Genomic DNA, 11274 nt, shown 5'->3' with positions numbered 1-11274 from the left:
CCCAAGACTAGTAAGGAATCACAACATAAAACAAAGCAAACCCCACCCACCCCCAGCTCTTCCCTGTGCCCTCCAATGAGCAGTGTGAATGTGTTGAGGGGCAAGTGCCAGGGGAGGGCCAGTGTGTCTGGTGAAGGTGCCTGCATCTGTGAGGGGAGGTGGTGGAGACCCCGTAGCAGCAGCACTGTTGAGAGCAAGATGGGCTGGACTCTGAGAGGGGCAGTGTGGGTCCTGGCGAAGGGGGGTGGGCTGTGAGCACAGGAGGGTCTTAGACCCAGAATTGGGATCTGTGCCTGAGCGAACTCGGGACTCCTCTGAACATACCCAGCTGGGGGGGGAGGGGGGAGGCGGCAGGAGCAGAATTGGGACTTTGGAGAACTTCGGGTAAACCAAACCAGATGAGTGCGTTCTCCTTCCACTAAGGTATGTGTGCATTCTCTCCCCCTCCACCCTGCGGGCTCAAGGGGAGCTCGTCTCCCGAGAAAACTGGGGCATAAGCAGGGCCGTTCCTGCTTCTTCCTCACCAGTAACTCAGTCGTGGGCTTGCGCTTGATGCTGAGACTTCCATGTGACCCAGGCAGGGTGGGAGCCCCCAGCGAGCACTGAGGGCACAGTGAGGAGGCTGGAGGGAGTGGGCAGGGAGCCCCTCCCTGATGGGAGGAGCAGAGAAGTGGTAGGCAGCAGGGAGGAAAGAAGGGGTATGTGGGAGACAGGCTCCCGAGTAACTAACTGCCTCCTCGGGGAAGCAGACGCAGATCCTGGTGGCAGGGTGGTCGGGGGGGAACACAGTTCCCTGGGGAACAGATGGCTGACCCAGAGAACCAGCCCATGAAGGAGAGGGTTCTGGCAGTCAGGCAGAACCGCTGCTCCAGCCAGCCAGGCCCAGGTGGAGGAACTCCGAGGGTCAGGGCCGAGCACTGCAGCACTTCTGGGCACTTCTGGGTTGGACTGGACTGTATATGCTGGGGGCTTTCAGAGGCAGGTGAGAAGGGGGAAGTGGGGGAGGGGCCTGCAGGGGTCACCCCACAAATTTTTGAGGGGTCCCATACCAACAGAGGGAGCCAAGGGCATCCTGCAAAGAGGAGACCAGGGCAGATCTGAAAGAGGTTTGTCCAGCCCTGGTCAGTGGGCAGAAAGGGAAGCTGAGGCCCAGGGAGGGAAGGAAGTACCCAAGGTCACTTAGTGAGATGTGGACGGTGGGTGGCAGGGGTGGGCGGGCAGGTGATGATGGGGTGCCTGCAGCCCAAGACTCCTGGGGCCTGGCAGGACTTGTTCTCTGCCACATGGCCTTGCCAAGAGGCTGACCTGGGCAGGGAGTTACAGGGCAGGCGCAGCTGCAGAGGGTTGGGGACAAACCTGGGAGGACATGGAAGGGTCTCTCCAAGGCTTACAGAGAGAAGGGCAGGTGCCACTGCTACCCACCTCCCCCACAGCCAAGGTACGGATGCTTTATAATACTATACACTCCACTCTACCCCTAGGGAACACTGATTAAGACACCCCGGGCAAGAAGGTCCTGCTAGTCACTGTACAATATTATCTCATTGTCATGGTTACTTACAGGATCACGGGGCTGGGGGAGGGGTGACTTTAAACCAACGTGTACAGAAGCCACCTGGACATTAACTGGTTAATACATCTTGTGCAAAATGAGCAAGCCCCTATCATTAGGTGAAAGTGTGTCAGGGATTCCTGTACACGGGGGGTGGGGGTGGGTGGGCGGCAGGTGACCTCGGCCTCTCAGAAGTCCGTCTCCTTCTCTGTGATGGCTGCAATGGCCCCGTCCCCCTTGAGTTTGGCGTCACAGTCGTTAACTGTCACCGTCCTTGGGCCTGCCCCAAGCTTGCCTCGCATCTTCAGATCAGCACTGGGGATGGTCAACTTCTTGAGTTTCTGGATGGTTGGAGACAGCAGGGGAGAGTGGAATCAGAGGGGTTGCTGGGGGGCGGGGGCAGAGGGGGGCATGCTGGGGTCTGGGTCCCCTCCGCTCTGGGTTTGGGCCCCAGCTTGTCATTCCCAGGGCTTCCTCTGGTTATGAATAGACTTCCTCTGGCCTCAGTTTCCTCATCTGGAAAACAGGCATCAAGGCAGGGTGCACGCAGGGCGGCAGGCAGTGCCCGCTGGCTGGCGTGTGATGGAAGTTGGTGTGGCCAGCAGGCACCCCATGCCTGTCCTCTCCTCCCACACCCCATAAAGGCCTCCAGAGGGTCCCACAGGACAGGCCACTTCTGAACACCTCAAAGTCACCTGCAAGTTTGGGCAGCAGCTGCCCCAGAGACTGCCAAGGTGTCCAGTCCTCTCTGGGGGTTCCCAGTCCCGGATGAGAACTGACCGACTGCCCTGGGAGACTGCATTCCCTGACAGAGTCCCGGAGCCTGCTGGCTCACTCGCTAGCTGAGCCGAGGCCCAGGCCCAGGCCCCTCCACGGATGAGAGGGTGGCATAGAAAGAACACCCTCTGAGGGGGGCCTCTGTGCATACATAGTCCCACCTCCATCTCCCATAGCCCTTGGCCTGAGTGACGGGGGCAACTGCCAGGCCCTCGGGTGTGGTGCTGGAGTCGAGCTGGGCTCCCCGTGGGGAACCCGTTGACCACCCTGCATCCACTCAGAGACTTGCCCACCACATAGAGGCTCTGTGCCCACGGGCAAGTTGCTGGACTGCATTGCGTGTCCATGTCCCAGCCTTAACAAGGGCAGCAAGCATCTCCACTCAAAGGGCAAAGGCCCCCCACCTGACTCCCTGATGCTGTAAAGGGCAGGCAGAGGAGAGGGTACGTGTGCTGGGACCTGCCTGGGGGGCAGTGTCGGGGAGAGGGCTGAGGAGTAGCTGCTGAGTGGGGCGGACACTGACATTCATGGGGCATCTTATGGACCAGACGTAGCACCCACATGTGGCCTTGTGAGGTGGCCGCTGGCCTTGGCACTCATCCTCCAGGTGTGTGCCGGCCGGCGCTGGGGGTGCTTCATGACATCTACAACACACCTTCACCTGCTTGTCAGAGCTGTGGGGGTCTCAGGGGGGCCCCTTCATTTCCCAGAGCCCCCCTTCCCCGACCGTGACAGGCAAACAAAGGTGCCTGCTACTGGGGGGCTCTGAAGACTAATGAGATGGGTGGGCTTGGAAGCGGGCAAATCTTCAAATGTCTCATCCTCACCCCACCCCTGGGAGTGGGGTCTCTGACGGAGGAACCAACCCTGGGTCCCTCTCTGGGCCCCAGGTCCTGGGCGAGTGCTTTTCATACATGAACGGTGAGCTGTTCTCCACACAGACCCTCCACCTCAGTTGCTGGTCTCATTTCACAGGGGAGGGAGCCAGGTGGGTCTGGGGAAACTGGCTCACTCAGAGGCCTCCTGCAATGCAAGGGCTGGCACCCGCCCACCTCCCTGAGAAGCCGGCGGGGCGTGGTTTCATCACACCCATTGTCTGGATAAATGGGGGTTTTCAAGCCCATACACCTGCTGGGGGTTGGGGCTGAGGGGGCATCTCACCTCGGACAGGGTCCCCTCCATCTTCCACATCTTGATGAAGACCCACAGGGGGATGCAGACCATGGAGGACAGGGCCATGAGCCAGCCGACACCGTAGCCCCAGGCTGGGTAGGTGTAGACGTTGTTGTACTTGAGGGGCTTGTACTTGACCAGGAAGAAAATGAAGATGCCCTGCAGACACAATCACACACCTCTGGTGGCAGAAGTGGAATCACAGGCCACCCCCGCCCTCACCAAGCCCACGCTGGCAGCCTCATGAGGAGCCAGGTGTCAGCGGGGCAGGCAGTGGGTGGAAGGGGACCCTGGGGTAGGCATTGGTGGGGGGGGGCTCACCGCACAGATCCCAGGTGTCACGACCTTCCAGCACCATTTAATGAGGGACAGTGGCCGGTAGCCGATCATGTCTTCAATGTTATCATAGAACCTGTTGCTTCCTGTCCAGAATACACACACAGATACATACACATACACCCCAGAGGATTTTTGTATAAAACGGAACGGGCTTACCCCTGCCTGAGCCTGAGATAGGGCAGCTTCAACTCCCCCAGCTTAGCACAGGTCAGGAATGGGAGGCTTTACAATGAACGGCAGTGGGACAGATTCTGGCAGGTCCACGGGAAGAATGGGGTGGGGGTGGAGGTGGGGTTGGGAAGCACAGGGAGGGAGAGACATGCCTGGAGTGGGGTGAGGACCCCCTCTGGGAAGGCAGGGGGGATCTGAAGCTCTGACTTACTTGGGGTGTCACAGGGGCCTGCTCAGAGGCGGGCCTCTGCAAGAGCCCCCCGTTTTCTCCATAACCGCCCCAGGCCCCCCACCCCGTCATTTGTACTCTCTGTCACCAGGCTAAGGCGGGCGAGCGTGGAGCTGAGGGCTGGCATGGTCTCCTCCACTGACCCCATTTAACAGGAGGGGACACGGAGGCTCGGGACAGCAGGGCGGAGAAGCAGGCACCATGCCTGATAAGCAGGACAGCCAGGGTCCCAGCCCGCTAGCCCCGCCCACACGGCAGCTCACCATAGACCCAGCCGATGCACACGCACTCGAAGATGGCCACAAAGAGCAGGCACATGCCGCTGGCAGCGTAGGAGTCGAAGAGCTGGAAGATGTACATGCCGCCCTGCGGGTGGACGGGCGGGCAGCAGGGTCAGCCAGCCCCCTCCACCTGCCAGACGCTAGGGACAGGTTGCTCTCTCCCACCTGGGCACCCGCCCTCTAAGGTCTGTGTCAGCTGAGGGATGGTGCCAGGCGGCATGCACAGAAGGGCAGCCTCAGCGCGCTCCCAGGCTGCTGACTGTGCCCCCGCCTGCCCGGCGGTCTCTCCAGCCCTCCCCGTGCCTGCTCTGCACGTGCACCGGCCCGGCCTCTCCTCTGTTCAGATGTATGATGGGCCCCTCCAGCTACTGGGCAAGGTTGCCACAAGCCCTTTGGCCTCATCTCCCCTGCTCTGCCTTGCCCTCCTACCGGCCACACTCCCTACTGGAGACCACAGGCCAGTGTCACCTCTGTGCCCGGGCATACCTGTTCCCTTCCACTCGGCAGGTATCCTCAGAGTCAGCTCAGATGCCACCTCCTCCAGACGGCCTCCCTCCTCCCCTCGGGCTGCCCTCCCACATTTTACAGACTCAGTTTCTGTGTCCAAATGCCACTCCTTCAGCGGCTTGGCTCCCACAGGGACTCCAGTCCTTGGCTAGAGGCAGGAGCTCCACAGTGTTCACCTGGCCACATGGGAATGAGCTCCATGAAGGAGGGCCTCCGCAGGCCTGCACTGTGTCCCATTGAGCAGCACGCAGTAGGTGTGCACCCCGTCTCTGTGGGGTGCTGGAGTGGCCAGGGGCCAACTCCGTGAGGTTCTGTTCAGGGAGAGATGAGTGCTCTGCTGGCCAGGTGACAGGGAAGTCCTTGTGGGTGCCTGGGTGGGGACGGGCCCAGGAGCACTAAAGAGGGGATCCTGACTGCAAAAAGGTAGAGTGGCCGCCCTCTGCCCAGAAATCCCCTGTGACAGCTGGGGTGAGGCTTACCTCCCTCCGCAGCAGGGAGCCACACGGAAGTAAAACAGAGAAGGACCAGGTGGGGTCCGAATGCCTAGGCAGGGGCTAAGAGGTCAGACTGAAGCAGGACCGCCCCACAGGGACCTACCTGCAGTTGGGCTTCCCCCCTCACCCACCTGCCACCCCCCAAAGCATCTGAGAACACCTCCTGGGATGTCTCCTGCATCGGTCACCTCTTTCTCTAGCTCAGGGATAACAGTGCACCTGCCCCCAGGGAGGGAGGTGACACAATTGAGTACCTGGTGTTTGACTCCAGGGAGTGGTGGGGACTGTGGACAAAGGAGCCCACAGGCCCCACCTGCTGGACACACCACTCTGAGCTCCTGCTATTGTAGGGTGTTTATGGGACATCCCTGAAACCAGGGTGTTTAAGAGAGACCTTTCTTAGCAATGTCTTCGTGATGTTAACCACGGTGGTGAGGGTCAGGGGAAACAGCTCTGGCCGAGGGCTCTTGGTGGATGGTGCTGCTGAGAAAATTCAACCCTCAGGGGTGAGGGCAGCTCTGTGACTTGGCTGGCTGCTCCTTGGGGAGGCCACTGAGTTCAGGCCCACGGTCCATGGCACCAAGTGCCAGGCTCCAACCTCTCCATGTCCTGGTCTAATTGGTCCCTTTCATCATGATTGCAGTGGTGGGGGTCCTGCTGACCCCACTGGTCCCATAAGAAAACCGAGGCACAGTCTCGGGGGAGGCCTTGTTTGAGGCTATCCAACTACAAATTTGGAGGTTGAGGCCTTAGCCCAGGCGGCCTGTGGTAGTTACATAATTTCACATAAGCTTGAAGTGCAGGGGTGGAGTCTACCCTGTCCATCAGGTCACAGCCTGATGGTGCCTCCCTTTGGGTGTGGCCTCCTCCTAAGGAGGGTCCTGGGGACCTCCCCACTCTCTTCCGTCACCTTCCTGTTGAAGCCACCCGGAGACTGCTTCTGCCCCAGATATGAGTCCACCACTTTTGGATCCACACGACTCTACACCCACCGGCCTGTGATCCTCCTGCATTCAGCATCATTGCATGTGGCTGTCTGAAGAGGGACTTACAGACTTATATCAGACTTATGGACTTGATCTGGACTGGGCTGGGATGCTTCCTGGCTAAGGCTTCTTGATAGAAAGCTCTCTCTCACACACAGGTGAGTGTCTCTGGGTTTCTTTTTCTAGTCAGCGCAGCCTCACACACAGCCCCACCCCAGCGCCCAGGAGAAATGAGGAGACCCTCTTGGCCCTCCAGCCCGGGAGCTGAGCTCCAACAGTGCGTGGATGAGGGAGCTCATTCTGCGGGTGATTCTTGTGAAGACCGGGGCCTCACAGCTTGTCTGACAAGCTCTGCTCCCCTGGGGGGCACCATGCAGACAGCCCTGTCAAGGTGGAAGGGTGGTGTGTGAAGCCCAAGAGCCTGGTGATTAATGGGCAGACCCCAGGCCTCGGGAGCAGGGCGCCCGTGCACCCACTGCCTGCTCCCAGCCACTGCTGCCTATGCCCACACAGGCTCTGCGCAGACACTATAATGGGGTGGGTCTGTCCCTGACAAGTCCTGGACTGTGGGTAATTAATCAGCGCCTAATGAAGCTGGTTCCCATGTGTGCCGAGAGAGGCAGTGGCAGCAGGGGGCACCGCGTCCTTCCTGTGCTCTGATGGTCACTCTCAGTAATGTGACAAAGAAGTGGGGCAGAGCTAGCATCCTTGAAGTGCACGCGGCATGCCCACCCTGTGCCAGGCTCTGGGCTGGCACCCACCGAGGGCGCAGAGCCAGACAGGACTCGGCCCTGTTCCCAGGGGACTCAGAGTCGGGCGGGGCAGGCAGGTAAGTGGGAGGGTGGACATGATATGGGGAGGGATGCTTAACTGAGCTGTGAACAAGGTGCGTGGGGGTGGGGAATACAAGAGGGATCGAGCACGCTAACAGGGGAGAATGGGGCGGGGTCGGTGGAGGCGTCCAGGAGGAGGGAGCATCTGAACTGGGGAGAGGCAGACAAGTGGGCTCGACAAGGTGGCATCCGCCCCAATGCTTTCTAAGGCCACCTAGAAACTGGCAGCTGTGTTTACCCATCCAAGCCCCTCATTTTCCATCCAGCCTCTTCTTGTCTCTGGGCCACAGTGTTTTGTCTCTTTTTTTCCTTCCTTTTTTTGCATATGTGCCGGTAGAAAGAAAAACACCTAATTTCACCTCCCCAGGACACTCAAGCATGCATTGATTGGACAGGGTGGCCCGCAGGATGGCAGAAAACCTGGCTTCCTCTGCCAGGCTTAAAATTCCAGTATTGTGGTGAAACCCTTCTTGCCTGCAGGCACGGGGCCGGGGACCCCAGAGTGCACCACATCTGAAAGGGACCTATCGGCATTCATCCTCAGGGGCCCCTGAGAAAGGTGCTCTGAGCATCAGACATCAATGACAGGGACACACCGAACATGCTGGGCTGCTCAAGTCCATCCACAGGTGCCGCACAAGAAAGACTGGGCCGTCTACTTATGAAACCCTGATGCAGGGCTGTTGGGTGGAAGAACCAGCCCGGCGGGGGCGGGGGTGGGGGGAGTGGATAAGATTAGATCAGAGGCTCCCAAACTTCCTGGGCTTTCCACTCGTCTCCCAGAGTGAGATCCCTCCCGCACTCCGCTCCCGGCAGGCCACTGGAACACGCATGAGCGCAGGGCTTAAGGAGAACTTTCCTTCATGGTCACCAAGGCCTTCCTTGGGCCACAGGAAGTCAAATCGGAACAGACACACATTTCTGAACCTGGGTGCAGGGGCTTCACAGCCGGGGAGGGAGAAGTACGGAGCCTTGGGAGAGGTGCAGTGGGCACTTCCAGGCATGGAGGGGAGACGGGCTTACTGAAAGGACCTTGGAGAACAATGCACACACTCCAGGCAGCTCCTCGGCTGCCATCTGGGTGTGCCGTCAGCCGCCGTCTTTGTATTCTACCTTTTGGTCTGCAACCAAGGGATGTGGTCACTCTGCAGTGTGCTCAATGCCTTCATGTTCAGAGAGGGAGATGGAGTTGGTAGCAGGGCCCGGGCCCATGAGCTCTGCTTTTCGAGTTACTGTCCCCCTGCCCCCACAGTTTACAAAGGCCTGTCCGTTCAGGTTTTCCTTGGAACCAGGAGGCACCAGTTCGAAGCCGTGGAGGAAACAGAGTGGAAGAGTTGGTCGCACATTCAGCCCCTTCCCGAGCTGGGCTCAGAGGGAAGACATGCCCAAGTCAAAGCCACCCCTCCGTGTCACTCACCTCGGTCAACATGATGAGGCCCAGGAAGTAGGAGACGATGGACAGGGCCAGGATGAGCAGCTCTCGCCGGTAGCCCCTCCGGAAGACCTTGGGGTACATGTCCACCACGGCCGTCACCAGGCTCTCCACGCATACAAACTGGACGGGTGGACAGGAGGGTGTGAATCCCAGGAGAAGCGCCTACCCCAGTGGCCCGATGTCCACAGCAGGCCTATATCCTGGATCCTTCCTGGGGCCCTGTCCTCTCCCACACACACTCACAGATGAGGGCCCCGGACCGTACGACTCCCAGCGCATACCAACTCCAGCATGCCCACTTCACAGATGAGGACAGAGGGGAGGGGAAGGCACCTGCCGAGGCTGCTGAGCAAGGAGGTGGCATAGTCTAGCCTTGGAACTGCAGAGAGAAACTTGCCCTTCTCCTGCCCACTGCCTCGCCTTGTCCGTGTGCCAGGGTTGGGGATCTTCACGAGACCACCTCCTGCCTGGAGCCCCTGAAACTGACTGGCAGCTGGGCGTGCTGTGGGGAGCAGCTGTCTCGGGGGCTGAGATTTTAATCTGGCCCTTTTCTCTTGGTGAAAAACCACCCTTGTCCCCGCAGGGGACTTGGGGAGATCAACTCCTGGGCTTCCTCTCTGTGCCATGGGGTCAGGGCAGGCAAGACAGCAGCACCTGAGTCACATGACATCTGTGTGCTGAGCCCCCATGTGCTGGCACAGGTTGGGCGTGCCTGCTGTTCCGTTCTCCCCCACCGGCTCCTGGGCCTCCACAGCTCCGACCCAGCATACTTCCCTCCTCTGGTGGTACCCACAGCACTCGGTGCAGTTCTCTCTCATGGCTTTTGCCCTGATGACTTCTCCTCGCCCCCCAGGACCCCCCTCCTCAATGCCCGGTGGGGTCTTGATGGGCCTTAGCTGTTGGTCTCTAAGCAGGGGAGGCCTGAGGTCTGTGGCTGCCTCGTTCTCATCTGTTTCCAATGCTGGTGTCCCTGGGTGGTATGAACAGCCCACTGACTAGCTGCAGGCTCCAGTCCACCCAGAGGGGCCTTGGAAGAAATGCCTGGTGATCTACCCCTCCCCACCCATCCCCACCCAAGAAGTCCCTAACACCCAGCACAGGAGCACGGTCCTATTCTGACACACACAGGAGCATCAGGAGGGGGTTGCCTTGGTCTTGGTTTTGACAGTTTTCTGTCACTTGTTTTCAGCGCCCTGGCATAGAGAGGCTCAGACAGTCAACACGCTAATGCTGGCCAGGTGCTTCCCCTGTCCTGAGCAGACCCTCCACTTTCTACACAGCGGGTGTCCCCCCCATTCCCATTCCCTAAACGAGGTCCCTTGGGCTCAGGGAGGTGGAGGGGCTTGCTAGAAGGCTCTTGGGTCTTCTGTGGCAGAGCCCCGATTTGAACGAGGTCACCTTCTTCCACAATCCGGGCTTTTCCCACTGTGGTGTCCCCCACCCCCATCCCACCTCCCATGGAAGCCGGAGCAGGAGGCGAAGGAGGGAGTGAGGGGGTGAAGGAGGAGGGAGAAGCCAATGATTCTCTTGCTTGTCAGCCTGCAGGGAGGCCTCCCTTTCCCCAGAGCCATTTCTCGGCACCAAGGACCTTCCAATTCGCTGAAGCACAGAGAAGTGAAGCTTAATAGCCCGAGTCACACAGCGGGGACACAAACCCTGGCTGATGATGGCAAGGCCGCCTTTGCTCCTGCCTGCTCCAGACCCCAGGGTAAGAAAGGAAGGGCTGTCTGTCTGCTCAGGATCAAAACAGAAGTGACCTCAGTGTGTGGACAGACCCGGGCCCAAGCCCCATAAGTCACTGAGCATCTCTGAGCCTGTTTGCTCATCTGCCGGATGGGGACAATGGCATGAGAATGAACAGGGTTGGTGCTATAAGGACCGCAGGTTGGACCCGTGGCAAGGGCAGCCTCCAGGGTCTGGGCCCCTCCCCACCTAGCACACAGAAGACACTGGGCTGGCTCAGCCCAGAGACTTAGAGCCTGGGCCCCACCACAGCCTCAGCGAAGCCAGCTAGTCACATCCGACCGCTGATCCCCACCCCTGAGGCCTCTGCCTGAGACAATGGAGGGAAGATTATCAGTCTGCACACCGGCTCCTCTGCGGCTCGCCTGGGTCATCTCTGAGAAAGCCTTTCGGGAAGAGAGGAGGCTTGGCTGAGCCAACAGGCACGCAGGCCTGAGGCTCAGGGGCTGAGTGACTTGTCCATAGTCATGAGTGGGGGCAGCTCTCACAGGGGCCAGGGGAGAGGAGGGTCCTGGCAGCCTCAGAAAGGACTGAGCCTTGACCTGCACCACAGGGACAGCTCCTGCTTGTTCAATCCCATGCCTCCCTCTTCTAGAACTTTCCTACCTAACACAAGCCTGACTTGTCAAGAGCCTGCGCCTGGCAGTGTCCTTACTGGCTGAGACTGGGAGCCAACTAGTAACTGGGAGGGCGGCTTTCTGGCCTGAGGAGTGAGCGGAACTGTTAGGTAGCTAGAGGCAGAAACTAGGGGTTG

At 59.5% G+C, this 11274-nt stretch overlaps 1 protein-coding gene across 1 annotated transcript in view; it reads right to left on the bottom strand.

Moving 5' to 3' along the window:
* Positions 1 to 1740: 1740 nt before the first annotated feature.
* The window catches only part of SLC6A11 (solute carrier family 6 member 11), a 122817-nt gene continuing 113283 nt past the window's right edge, over positions 1741 to 11274 (bottom strand). Inside the window, exons 10-14 of the mRNA XM_075550815.1 lie at positions 8760 to 8897; positions 4505 to 4607; positions 3824 to 3924; positions 3491 to 3661; positions 1741 to 1893 (exon numbers count right to left, since the gene is read on the bottom strand). Coding sequence (XP_075406930.1) covers positions 1741 to 1893; positions 3491 to 3661; positions 3824 to 3924; positions 4505 to 4607; positions 8760 to 8897 — 666 coding nt within the window. The remainder of the gene's footprint in view (positions 1894 to 3490; positions 3662 to 3823; positions 3925 to 4504; positions 4608 to 8759; positions 8898 to 11274) is intronic.

The sequence above is a fragment of the Tenrec ecaudatus genome, chromosome 5, assembly GCF_050624435.1.
Source record: "Tenrec ecaudatus isolate mTenEca1 chromosome 5, mTenEca1.hap1, whole genome shotgun sequence".
NCBI classification, from domain to species: domain Eukaryota; kingdom Metazoa; phylum Chordata; class Mammalia; order Afrosoricida; family Tenrecidae; genus Tenrec; species Tenrec ecaudatus.
This window is presented reverse-complemented; position numbering and strand designations above follow the sequence as displayed.